Source organism: Aquarana catesbeiana, linkage group LG09 (genome assembly GCF_042186555.1).
Source record: "Aquarana catesbeiana isolate 2022-GZ linkage group LG09, ASM4218655v1, whole genome shotgun sequence".
Lineage (NCBI taxonomy): Eukaryota > Metazoa > Chordata > Amphibia > Anura > Ranidae > Aquarana > Aquarana catesbeiana.
This window is the reverse complement of record NC_133332.1, coordinates 317,873,201-317,887,578: the sequence shown is the minus strand read 5'-3', so window position 1 is coordinate 317,887,578 and position 14,378 is coordinate 317,873,201. Positions and strand designations below refer to the sequence as shown.

At 45.3% G+C, this 14,378-nt stretch overlaps 1 protein-coding gene across 2 annotated transcripts in view; it reads left to right on the top strand.

Annotated features, from left to right (window-relative positions):
- Positions 1-14,378, top strand: part of LOC141108812 (relaxin receptor 1-like) — a 155,165-nt gene that overhangs the window by 80,976 nt on the left and 59,811 nt on the right. For both annotated transcript variants that reach the window (XM_073600764.1, XM_073600765.1), the window contains exon 2: positions 3,277-3,423. In XM_073600764.1, coding sequence (XP_073456865.1) covers positions 3,277-3,423 — 147 coding nt within the window. The remainder of the gene's footprint in view (positions 1-3,276; positions 3,424-14,378) is intronic.

The following is a 14,378-nucleotide window of genomic DNA, read 5'->3' as shown; positions in this document are numbered from 1 at the left end:
ATTCTCTGGTCTGATGAGACCAAGATAGAACTTTTTAGCCTTAATTCTAAGCAGTATGTGTGGAGAAAACCAGGCACTGCTCATCACCTGTCCAATACAGTCCCAACAGTGAAGCATGGTGGTGGCAGCATCATGCTGTGGGGGTGTTTTTCCAGAAAGTGCCCGGTCCTCGAGTGGTATAGGAAGGTCATTCTTTGTAGGTGCCCATGCAGTACACCTAAAGAGCAATGAAGGGCATCTATCGTGGCCATGGACATGGCTTTGTCAATAAACAAAGCCACAGATGCCCAGTGCTCCACACAGCCATTGATCTCTGTTGGCACTAAAATTGAGATTTTATGGCCTTGTTAGAAAACAAAGCCGTTTGTTATTATTTATTTATTTAGTTTTTTTTGCCAAGAAGTCTCCATGGTGACATTTGGGGCTAATTTGTACAAAATTTTGGTAAAAGCAAAATGGGTAATTTCACAGCACAATTAACTTTTGTCAAATCCAATCTTTTCATTCTTGGTTTCCACCCTGAAAACTGTGGCACCCCCTTTCTAACCTAAAGGTCGTGAAGCGAACTAATTCCATTGTATCATTTCTTTAGCACAGTGTATCCATTGGTCCTCCTATCATATTTTGTTCTCACAATATAAACGCCTGAGCGTTGCACAATGTTCTGTAACTTTTCCATGGGAATTGCTTTTATCTCGGTAAAATCCAGCTAGTTATTGAAACATTAAATAAATATTGACATTAATGCATTAGTAGGAACAGATGCATCGTAAAATGGAGGAAACGGGTCGTAAAGATGTTCCACGTAATGCGGCTTGCGCTGGAAGCTGCCATCATGGATATCATTATGCTCCGCTGCAGTCTTGGTCTTGATCCTAATGAGTATTTACGTATTCAGTAGACTGAAATGTATTCGTTTTTGTTCACAATTTAATGTAGAACATCTTCAGTAAAAAAATCCAAACAAAAAATGAATAGCCCATTAAAAGATAAGACAACAAAACCATCATTTGCTGTGAAGAATTCCTTGGCAATACTCTTTTCTGCCAATGGATGTCCTCGGTCTGATGACCACCATCATTCAACCCACTTTCTCTGAGCACAGGATGTCCCGGACAAGCCCCCCCAGGCCGTGACTGGACAGTGCAGGAGAAGTAGCACAGTGATGAGCTTAGCTCTCCATAACTCTTCAGTTAACCACATACTTTAAGGAAAGTATTCTTATGACATGTCATGGGTGTTGCCTCCATAGCAAAAGCAACAAGGGATGGAAACGTGCATTGTTCTAGATCAGCCTTTCTCAACCTTTTTTTTTTTACCCAAAAGAACCCTTGAAATAATTTTCAGGACTCAGTAGACTCCTGCTAAAACCAACTCATTGGTGGTCAGTGGGAAAAATGCCCTTTACCTTGGTGGGTAGTGGAAAGAAAGCCCGCATTACACTGGTGTTCTAGCATACCACCCTTACAGCTAGCTAAAAAGATCGTTAGTGTCATGCAGCTGGCCCTGCCAAGTGGCATTTATCTCAGAATTATAAAAGCCAATAAGCCACAGCTCAAGGAACCCTTAGCAACCTCTGGAGGAACCCTAGGGTTCCACAGAACCCTGGTTGAGAATGACTGCTTTATATAGATCTTGTTATCACTAGACAGATCATCAGCAAAGGAGGGAGGTCCTTGTTCCCCTATATTGGTCTTTATATCAGTAGGGGGATCACCAGCAGGAGGTCCTGATTCCTCTATATAGATCTTTATATCACTAGAGGGGTCACCAGGAGGAAAAAGGTCCCAATTCCTCTATATAGATCTTTATATCACTACAGGGATCACCAGCAGGAGGAAGGAGGTCCTGATTCCTCTATATAGATCTTCAAATCACTAGAGGGGTCTCCAACAGGTGGAAGGAGGTCCTGATTCCTCTATATAGATCTTTATATCACTAGAAGGATCACCAGTGGGAGGAAGGAGGTCCTGATTCCTCTATATAGATCGTTATATCACTAGAGGGATCACCAGCAGGAGAAAGGAGGTCCTGAATCTTCTATATAGATCTTCAAATCACTAGAGGGATCACCAGCAGGAGGAAGGAGGTCCTGATTCCTCTATATAGATCTTCAAATCACTAGAGGGGTCTCCAACAGGTGGAAGGAGGTCCTGATTCCTCTATATAGATCGTTATATCACTAGAGGGATCACCAACAGGAGGAAGGAGGTCCTGATTCTTCTATATAGATCTTCAAATCACTAGAGGGATCACCAGCAGGAGGAAGGAGTTCCTGATCCCTCTATATACATCTTTATATCATGAGAAGGGTCTCCAACAGGTGGAAGGAGGTCCTGATTCCTCTATATAAATCATTATATCACTAGAGGGATCACCAGCCGGAGGAAGGAGGTCCTGATTCCTCTATATAGATCTTTATATCACTAGAGGGATCACCAGCAGGAGGAAGGAGGTCCTGATTCCTCTATATAGATCTTTATATCACTAGAGGGGTCACCAGCAGGAGGAAGGAGGTCCTGATTCCTCTATATAGATCTTTATATCACTAGAGGGATCACCAGCAGGAGGGTGAAGGTCCTGATTCCTATATATAGATCTTTATATCACTAGAGGGATCACCAGCGGGAGGAAGGAGGTCCTGATTTCTCTATATAGATCTTTATATCACTAGAGAGATCACCGGCAGGAGAAAGGAGGTCCTGATTCCTCTTTATAGATCTTTATATCACTAGAGGGGTCACCAGCAGGAGGAAGGAGGTCCTGATTCCTCTATATAGATCTTCATATCACTAGGAGCTCTTGAAATAACTCTCAGATCTCAGGAAAACCCTGCTAAAATGAATTCCCTTGGGGGTCAGTGGGAAGTATGCTTCCTTTACAGTGGTGATCAGAATGCCACCCTTGCAGACAGCTAATAAAGATGATTGGGTTCATGCTGCAGGCTCTGAAGGTGGTGTTGGGCTCTGGAACCATGCAGCCACCATCAGTTGAGGGGGTCAAGCAGCCAAGGAACCCCTAGCAACCTCTGGGGAAACCTTGGGTACCATGGAACCCTGGTTGAGAATGGCTGCACCAGATGATCTCTTTTAAAAATGAAAAATACTGATTTCCAGACCCTTCTTGTGCGATTTTGTACAGCACCTTTGGTGCCACCTGCAGTGATCCCGGTAAAACCTCATTAGACATTTTTATACTTGTGAGGGACGCATTACTCTGGATCTGTGGCTACTTTAAATACTCCAATCTTCATCTACTACTCTTGTTGTTTTCCAGATTCTCTAATGATCCCCTCAAACCTGGACAGTGGTATTTGTCCCCTGGGTCAGTTCCCGTGTGGGAATCTCTCGGTGTGTTTGCCCCAACTTCTGCACTGCAACGGAGACAAGGATTGCGCCAATGGTGCCGATGAGGACAATTGTGGTAGGTCCAGAAATGTTTTACTTCAACTATCTCAATTTTATAGTTTGTATGGATTGGTAGACCTTGGTACGGTATTTAGAACATTTATTCATACATCAATATTGAGGCCCTCTTAGAATACATCATAAAGTCTTTAAGGGATTGTCCTACAACGCAACACTGGATAAAACACTGAGGTGGTCATGAGCTGGAACCTTCACACCGTCCATAAAGACCGTCTTTAGAGATTTCTTTGATTACTGTGTTATTATTAGTTTGGATAGCAGCAGTTGTGTTCTGTTTCATATGTAATGACGTACCTCCTAAACCTGGTCTGTGTGGACAGTATGGCCACTTGCTGACCTGACAGAATCCACAGGCAGCTCAACTATTCAAAAGGACACAGAAGTTGGAATCATCCAAGTTTTACTTTGGATGAGTTCAATTCGGAGGATGTTTTTCCATTCTTTTGCTAATACTAACCTGATACTAATACTCAGATCAGTCCCTAATACATGCACTTCAGTCCTCAGATCAGTTCCTATACATGCACTTCTGTCCTTAGATCAGTCCCCAATACATGCACTTCAGTCCTCAGATCAGTCCCCCATACATGCACTTCTGTCCTCGGATCAGTCCCCAATACATGCACTTCAGTCCTCAGATCAGTCCCCAATGCATGCACTTCAGTCCTCAGATCAGTCCCCAATACATGCACTTCAGTCCTCAGATCAGTCCCCAATGCATGCACTTCTGTCCTCAGATCAGTCCCCAATACATGCACTTCTGTCCTCAGATCAGTCCCCAATACATGCACTTCTGTCCTCAGATCAGTCCCTAATACATGCACTTCAGTCCTTGGATCAGTCCCTAATACATGCACTTCTGTCCTCAGATCAGTCCCTAATACATGCACTTCAGTCCTTGGATCAGTCCCCAATACATGCACTTCAGTCCTCAGATCAGTCCCTAATACATGCACTTCAGTCCTCGGATCAGTCCCCAATACATGCACTTCAGTCCTCAGATCAGTCCCCAATACATGCACTTCAGTCCTCAGATCAGTCCCTAATACATGCACTTCAGTCCTCGGATCAGTCCCCAATACATGCACTTCAGTCCTCAGATCAGTCCTCAATACATGCACTTCAGTCCTTGGATCAGTCCCTAATACATGCACTTCAGTCCTCAGATCAGTCCTCAATACATGCACTTCAGTCCTCGGATCAGTCCCCAATACATGCACTTCAGTCCTCAGATCAGTCCCCAATACATGCACTTCAGTCCTCAGATCAGTCCCCAATACATGCACTTCAGTCCTCAGATCAGTCCCTAATACATGCACTTCAGTCCTCGGATCAGTCCCCAATACATGCACTTCAGTCCTCAGATCAGTCCTCAATACATGCACTTCAGTCCTCAGATCAGTCCTCAATACATGCACTTCAGTCCTCAGATCAGTCCTCAATACATGCACTTCAGTCCTCAGATCAGTCCCTAATACATGCACTTCAGTCCTCAGATCAGTCCCTTGCCTTGTATGAGCTCCTGTCTGTTTTCTATGGACTCTCATAGACATCTAATGTAAGCGATTGTTATTTTCTTCCAATCGTACTGAGTGTATTTTTCGGTCTCCTCGCACCCCATGACATTCTCGGGAGCCGATGCACTTTAAATGCGTCCGTCTCACATGAGCGATTCCCTGGCCTTGAGATCGATTTTATTTTCATTTGTAGAAGATGAGAATCCTCCATTGCACTGAAATTGTCTCCCAGATTACGGGAACAAAACGTCGTTCTCTATGGAAGGTTCAGTCTACTGTCAGAGCTCCAAAATCAAATCTATGAAATTAAAGGGGAACTCCGGACTCTCCTGTCTCCAGTGCCGCTTCATACAGTACATTGACGACCTACCTATCTCCGGGAAGTACCAACACTGACTGAGGGAACATGGAAGAGATGGGACTGAACTAACTAGCCCTAAACAGGAGGGGGGAGAACGAGGGAGATACGGAATCACCTAAGTAAACCAGTGGTAGTAATAACCCAAAACTGCCACCAAATGCTCCTACAGCAAACAAAGGCAACTAACACAACATTCGTTTTTACTAGTTGCTATTTTCCATTGTATAGTGTGAGTTTGGTATGGAGTAAGTGGAAGGGACGGGTATAGAACCTCCCTCCTATTTTAAAAATAGAGAAGGAAATAAAAAAATCGAACAAAGAAAACTAATGCAGCCACCACAATTTTTTACTTTTGCAGTTATATTGCATTTTTGTGAGATTTAATTTGTTATTCAGGGACCCATTGAGACCTGCGGGTTGCAAGAAAGTAGATCGCTTTTCAGGGGCTAAAAGCAAGTGTGAGGGAGCCCTGAAAATCAAGAAAAGGCGAGCACGGGGGGAGCAGCACAAGAAGACAACCAGTTCAGAAGCATGCCGAATGGAGCAGAGTGACTGAAAGACGAGCCGTTCGCTGTGCTGCTTCTCCTTTCACTGTCCAGTCACAGGTTGGGGCCTCGTCCGGGATTACATGGACTCAGAGAAAGTGGGTTGAATGATGGTGGTCATCAGAATGTGACCTGGTATCAGCCTTTATCAGTCCCCTGTACAGCAGGGCTGAAGTGGTGAGAGGAAGAAGCAGCACAAGAAGCCAACAAGTTCAGAAGCATGCCGAATGGAGCAGAGTGACTGAAAGATTAACTGTTCACTATGCTGCTTTTCCTTTCACTGTCTAGTCACAGGTTGGGGCCTCGTCCGGGATTACATGGACTCAGAAAGCGGGTTGAATGATGGTGGTCGTCAGAATGTGACCTGGTGTCAGCCTTTATCAGTCCCCTGTACAGCAGGGATGACGTGGTGAGAGGAAGAAGCAGCACAAGAAGCCAACCAGTTCAGAAGCATGCTGAATGGAGCAGAGTGACTGAAAGACGAGCTGATCGCTGTGCTGCTTCTCCTTTCACTGTCCAGTCACAGGTTCTGTAGTGGGTTCAGTAACTTTCTAATCCTGAAAATAGTTCTGTGCTCATTTTTACATAATTTAAAGGTATTTTCTTTTTTTTCTTTTTTAAATGCAAGCAGTTAAAGTACCTGAATGTGACCTGGTATCAGCCCTTTTGCAGTCCCCTGTACAGCAGGGCTGAAGTGGTGAGAGGAAGAAGCAGCACAAGAAGCCTACCAGTTCAGAAGCATGCTGAATGGAGCAGAGTGACTGAAAGATGAGCTATTAACTGTGCCGCTTCTCCCTTCACTGTCCAGTCACAAGTTGGGGTTTCGTCTGGGATTACATGGATTTGGAGAAGGTGGGTTGAATGATGGTGGTGATCAGAATTCCCCTGGACAGCAGGGCTGACGTGGTGAGAGGAAGAAGCAGCGCAAGAAGCCAACCAGTTCAGAAGCATGCTGAATGGAGCAGAGTGACTGAAAGATGAGCTGTTCACTGTGCTGCTTCTCCTTTCACTGTACAGTCACAGGTTGGGGCTTTGTCCGGGATTACATGGACTCAGAAAGTGGGTTGAATGAAGGTGGTCATCAGAATGTGACCTGGTATCAGCCTTGATCAGTCCCCTGTACAGCAGGGATGACGTGGTGAGAGGAAGAAGCAGCACAAGAAGCCAACCAGTTCAGAAGCATGCTGAATGGAGCAGAGTGACTGAAAGACGAGCTGATCGCTGTGCTGCTTCTCCTTTCACTGTCCAGTCACAGTTTTGAGCTTTGTCTGGGATTACATGGACTCAGAGAAAGCGGGTTGAATGATGGTGGTCATTAGAATGTGACCTGGTATCAGCCTTTTTCAGTCCCCTGTACAGCAGGGCTGACGTGGTGAGAGGAAGAAGCAGCACAAGAAGCCAACAAGTTCAGAAGCATGCCGAATGGAGCAGAGTGACTGATAGATTAACTGTTCACTGTGCTGCTTTTCTTTTCACTGTCTAGTCACAGGTTGTGGCCTCGTCCGGGATTACATGGACTCGGAGAAAGTGGGTTGGATGAAGGTGGTCATCAGAATGTGACCTGGTATCAGCTTTTTGCAGTCCCCTGGGCAGCAGGGCTAAAGTGATGAGAGGAAGAAGCAGCACAAGAAGCCAACCAGTTCAGAAGCATGCCGAATGGAGCAGAGTGACTGAAAGATGAGCTGATCACTGTGCTGCTTCTCCTTTCACTGTCCAGTCACAGGTTGGGGCCTCGTCCGGGATTACATGGACTCGGAGAAAGTGGGTTGATGGTTGATGGTGGTCATCAGACCTGAGGACATCTAGTGGCAGAAAAAGGTAACACCAGGGAAATCTTTGCAGCAAAACCCCATTTTATTTGATCTTTTTAATGAGTTATTACATTTTTTTAAATTTTTGGCTGCTATCTGTGCAAACCGAATGATTTTTAAAAAAAAATCAATAGGGGAAGTTTTTTTTTTTTTTCCCCTTCCAGTTTAGCAGATAATGAAATTCTCTCGGTCAGCAGTGCCGAAATCACCTGGATAACGTTCGATCTTTTAGGGAGAGTTGATAAGATGCTCTTTTCAGATGTTCGGCATTCCTGCGGGGTGACCGCACGCCCCGTTCGCATCCACTAATCATCATTTTTCAGTATCTTTCGGGACTTTTTTTTTTTTTTTTTTTCCATTTGGCCGTAATATAAACACCAGGCTTTATGGGATGTCGGCAAAAAAAAAAAAAAAAAAATGCTTAAAATAGTTTCGGCCTAAATGGGCTGGAAAGGAAATTACACAACAAGTACATTACATGAGCCATGAGCCGGCACCACTTGCCGAGGATTTACGAGCGGCAATAAAGGTGATATTTCATGTCGATGGATAAATTGTTTCGGTTTGATAATGCGCCATCTGCATTAAGAAACACGGATTCATTCCGGAGGGGGGGAGGGGCGCATTAGCCATAAACTGTACCGGCTGAATTTAAAGGAGGTGTAAAGCAAACCACTAACCTCTCTCAGGAGGCTTTAACATAGTCGTGACGATTCGTATTCCATCTTTTTTAAATCTGCAGCTTCAGTAAAAAAAAAAAAAAAAAACAATAAAAAAAGTTTTCTAACTCGTGAATAGGGCTCCACGCACACTGGAGCTGATAAACTGCAGTTTATTGGAGTTTGGGCGTTTTTTTTTTTTTTTTTTTAAAAGCCCATAAACTCCACTCTATGTTGGCCTATGTGTCCATAGCACACATGGACGTTTTTTTTTTTTTTAGCTTTAATGAGCAGTGGAGTTTATGGGCTTTTTTCTGAAGGCCAGAAATTCGCGTTCAAGAGCAGTGCTGGAAACGCCGGACACCGGTAAAAGGTGTTAAACGAGGGTTGACGCTGTAAAAAAGAGCGTTAAGCCTCGTTCGGCGTTTCCCTGCCTCTATTCAAAATCAATGGTTCCCAGGCATGTACTGGCCATCGGGACTACAGGGAGTTTCCCGGTGGGCCGATGGCTCAGTGGGCCGATTTCAGTGACAGTGGACCGCTGCCTCCCTCCAGTCCTCTGTCCCCCCCCCCCCCCGCAGTGCTCACCTCCTCTCCCTGGCTAGTTATGCAGCGCGCCTGAATACAGACATGATGCTCAGGAGTCAACACTTAGAAGCTCATCATACGATCTGGAAGGAGGGCGGCCTCACTTTCCTGCCTAATCTTGTTCCATTGGGGGGGGGGGGGCGCCAAACTGATTCTTTGCCCCAGGTGAAATAATGTCTAGCTTCCCCACTGATACTGCCTATAAGAGAAATAATGTAAAAGGCTAATAGCTAGTGGGGGGGGGGGGGCTTGGGTGGCAAGCCGGCATGGGAGAGACCTGTCAAAGTGGGCCAGTCTGGGTGAAGTCCAGGGCCAAATTTTTGTCCCAGTCCAGCCCTGATGGTTCCCTATGGGAGCCCATTGATTTGAATAGAAGTCGCACTGCAAGTCGGATCAATCATGATCCGACTTGCGGTGCGACTTGTGTGCTGAGGATGAAGGGGAACCCTCGCCAAAATGAAGAAAAAAAAATTGGCGTGGGGTTCCCCCCCCTCAGACAATACCAGGCCCTTCGGTCTGGTATGTATTTTAAGGGGAACCCCTTTCGCCGAAAAAAACGGCGTGGGGGCCCCACCGAAATCCATACCAAACCCTTATCCGAGCATGCAGCCCGGCCGGTCAGGAAAGGGGGTGGGGAACGAGCGAGCGCCCCCCCCCTCCTGAACCGTACCAGGCCGCATGCCCTCAACATGGGGGTAGGTGCTGAGGGGCAGGGGGGGCGCTGCGCCCCCCCCACCTCAAAGCACCTTGTCCCCATGTTGTTGAGGACAAGGGCCTCTTCTCGACAACCCTAGCCGTTGGTTGTCAGGGGCCTGCGGGCGGGAGGCTTATTGGAATCTGGGAGCCCCCTTTAATAAGGAGGCCCCCCAGATCCTGGCCCCCCACTCTATGTGAATGAGTATGGGGTACATCGCACCCCTACCCATTCACCTGGGGAAAAAAAAGTGTCAAAAATAAACCATACTACACAGGTTTTTAAAGTAGTTTATTAGTCAGGTCCGGGGGTCTCTTCCGACTTCGGGGGTCTCTTCCTTCTTCTGCCGCTCTCCGGTTCTTCTGCCGCTCTCCGGTTCTTCTGCCGCTCTCCGGCCTCTTCTCCCGCTCTCCGGTTCTTCTGCCGCTCTCCGGTTCTTCTCCCGCTCTCCGTTTCTTCTGCCGGGCTCCTCCGCTATCTTCTGCTCTTTTGCCGCTCTTTTGCTAGCGGTGGCCCGGTCTTCTCTGTCGTCTTCTTCCCTCCGGTCTTCTTCCGACGTTGACACGGCGCTCTCTCCCGCTGTGGGGCGTGGTCACCGGGTGATGTCATCCAGTGACCCCGCCCCTTACAACGTCACAGTCCCGGTGCATGATAGGAATGTGACGTTATAAGGGGTGGGGTCACCGGATTACATCACCCGGTGACCACACCCCATGCCAATATAAGTCGTTGCGCACCGCTCACCCGGCATTACAGCGGGAGAGAGCGTCGTGTCAACATCGGAAGAAGACCGGAGGGAAGAAGACGACAGAGAAAACCGGGCCACCGCTAGCAAAAGAGCAGATAGCGGAGGAGCCCGGAAAAAGAACCAGAGAGCTGCAGAAGAACCGGAGACCGAGAGAAGAGGCCGGAGAGCGCGGAGAAGAAAGACGAGACCCCCGAAGTCGGAAGAGACCCCTGGACCTGACTAATAAACTACTTTAAAAACCTGTGTAGTGTGTTTTATTTTTGACACTTTTTCCCCCAGGTGAATGGGTAGGGGTGCGATGTACTTCATACTCATTCACATAGGGTGGGGAGCCAGATTCCGATAAGCCTTCTGCCCGCAGACCCCGACAACCATCGGCCAGGGTTGTCGGGAAGAGGCTCTTGTCCTCATCAACATGGGGACAAGGTGCTTTGGGGTGGGGGGCACAGCGCCCCCCCCCCCCCGCCTCGAAGCACCTACCCCCATGTTGAGGGCATGCGGCCTGGTACGGTTCAGGAGGGGGGGGGGGACGCTCGCTCGTCCCCACCCCCTTTCCTGACTGGCCGTTCAGAACGGCCGTTTATGAGCTCCAGTGTGCATGGAGCCTAGATCTGAAAAGCGGAAGTACAGGCTGTTCACAGTATAGCAGTAAATGACTCGGTAGAAGTGGTGAGCTGTTTCGAATGCAACACCTGCCAAGAAGGTCCCTTGTTCCGGGGGGCTGGTCCTGTTATTGGGTGACAACGCTCTATCCCTGTGTCCCAGTTGTGCTCCTGAGTTGTCACACGGGCCTCCCAATAGAGAGACCACAAGCCACGTTAGACAGGCGTGGTCCTCCCACCGTTGTCACCACCAGAAAACCCAACCCTGAGAAATGCCGTGAAGTGGCTGCAAAAGATGCATGTGGAATAAAGATGAAAAACAAGAAAATATATATAGGCTATTGAGGAAGATCTGTTGACTGCTAGAGAAATATGGCACATATTCAATCTTAGATAAGCAAAACTTGAAAACCTGGAGGCAGACAGAGAGGAGACGTGGAGGTGGAGGAATGGATGTGATGTAACATCAATGCACAACATCTCTGTTTATACAATCAGGAAATGTATAATGGACTGCAGATCACGACCTCCCCGTACTTACCGATTTCTGCCTCAGAAAATGTACATTTCTCTCGTATCTTATCATCTCAATTAAATGGAATGTGTTGTGGTTTAATGGATGCTTTCTTTATACTCACTTAGGTATTATTATTATTATTATTATTATTATTATTATTATTATTATTATTATATTCAGGGCTAATAACATGTATCATTCTCTTGTTGTTTTATTTTTTTCAATTATATTCAGGGCTAATAATATGTATCATTTTGTAGAATAATAATGTTATTCTTATATTCAGGGCTAATATATATTATTTTCTTGTTGTTATTATAATAACTACAATCATAATAATATTAACAAGAAAATAATACATATTAGCCCTGAATATAATAATACCATCATTATTATTATTATACAAAATGATACATATTATTAGCCCTGATTATAATTTAAAAAAAAAATAAAACAACAAGAGAATGATACATGTTATTATTACAATATGCATAATTCTCTTGTTTTATTTTTTTTTATTATAGTCGGGGCTAATAATATGTATCATTTTGTATAATAATAATATTAATAATGTTATTATTATATTCAGGGCTAATATGTATTATTTTCTTGTTGCTATTAAAATTATTATGACTGTTGGTGTTATTATAATAACAACAAGAAAATAATACAGAATAGCCCTGAATATAATAATAACATTATTATTCTACAAAATAATACATATAATTAGCCATGATTATGATAATTTAAAAAAAACTAACAAAGAGAATGATACATATTATAATAATAACAACAACAATCATAATAATATGTATCATTCTCTTGTTGTGTGTTTTTTTTTTTTTTAATTTATAATCAGGGCTAATAATATGTATCATTTTCTTGTTGTTATTATTATTATTATTATGATTATTATTTTCAGGGCTAATATTACATTGCATCCGGAAAGTATTCACAGCACTTTTCCACATTTTGGTATGTTACACCCTTATTCCAAAAATGATGTTATTCATTATTTTCCTCAAAACTATACAAACAATCCCCCCCCATAATGACAACGTGAAAAAAGTTTGTTTGAAATTTTTGCGAATTAAAAAAAAAAAATCCCATGTAAATAAGTATCACAGGCTCCTCCCATGTACATAAGTATCACAGGCTCCTCCCATATACATAAGTATCACAGCCTCCTCCCATGTACATAAGTATCACAGGCTCCTCCCATGTACATATCACAGGCTCCTCCCATGTACATAAGTATCACAGGCTCCTCCCATGTACATATCACAGGCTCCTCCCATGTACAGAAGTATCACAGGCTCCTCCCATGTACACAAGTATCACAGGCTCCTCCCATGTACATATCACAGGCTCCTCCCATGTACATAAGTATCACAGGCTCCTCCCATGTACATATCACAGGCTCCTCCCATGTACATAAGTATCACAGGCTCCTCCCATGTACATAAGTATCACAGGCTCCTCCCATGTACATAAGTATCACAGGCTCCTCCCATGTACATAAGTATCACAGGCTCCTCCCATGTACAGAAGTATCACAGGCTCCTCCCATGTACATATCACAGGCTCCTCCCATGTACATAAGTATCACAGGCTCCTCCCTTGTACATAAGTATCACAGGCTCCTCCCTTGTACATAAGTATCACAGGCTCCTCCCTTGTACATAAGTATCACAGGCTCCTCCCTTGTACATAAGTATCACAGGCTCCTCCCATGTACATAAATATCACAGGCTCCTCCCATGTACAGAAGTATCACAGACTCCTCCCATGTACAGAAGTATCACAGACTTTGCTCAATACTTTGGTGAAGCTCCTTTGGCACCAATTACAGCCTCCAGTCTTTTTGAGTATGATTCTACAAGCTTGGCACACCTATTTTTGGGCAGTTTCTCCCATTCTTCTTTGCAGGACCTCTCAAGCTCCATCAGGTTGGATGGGGAGCGTCAGGTGCACAGCCATTCTTATATCTCTCCAGAGATGTTCAATCGGGTTTAAGTCTGGTCTCTGGCTGGGCCACTGAAGGACATTCACAGAGTTGTTCTGTAGCCACTCCTTTGTTATCTGGGCTGTGTGCTTAGGATCATTGTCCTGTTAGAAGATGAACCTTCGCCCCTGTCTGAAGTCCAGAGCACTCTGGAGGAGGTTTTCATCAAGCATGTCTCTGTACATTACTGCATTCATCTTTCCCTCCATCCTGACTAGTCTCCAAGTTCCTGCCACTGTAAAAGATCCCCACAGCATGATGCTGCCACCACCATGCTTCACTGTAGGGATGGTATTGGCCAGGTGATGAGCGGTGCCTGGTTTCCTCCAGACATGACACTTGCCATTCAGGCCAGAGAGTTCAATCTTTGTTTCATCAGACCAGAGAATTTTGTTCCTCATGGTCTGAGAGTCCTTCAGGTGCCTTTTGGCAAACTCCAGGTGGGCTGTCATGTGCCTTTTACTGAGGAGTGGCTTCCGTCTGGCTACTCTACCATACAGGCCCATATACGCTGGAGCTCTGTCAGAGTGACCATCCGGTTCTTGGTCACCTCCGTGACTAAGGCCCTTCTCCCCCGATTGCTCAGTTTGGCCGGGTGGCCCGCTCTAGGAAGAGTCCTGGTGGTCCCAAACTTCTTCCATTTACTGATGATGGAGGCCACTGTGCTCATTGGGACCTTCAGTGCAGATCTGTGCCTCCATACAATCCTGTCTCGGAGGTCTACAGACAATTCCTTGGACTACATGGCTTGGTTTGTGCTCTGACATGCACTGTTACCTGTGGGACCTTCTATAGACAGGGGTGTGCCTTTCCAAATCATGTCCAATCAACTGAATTTACCACAGGTGGACTCCAAGTTGTAGAAACATCTCAAGGATGATCAGTGGAAACAAAATGTACCTG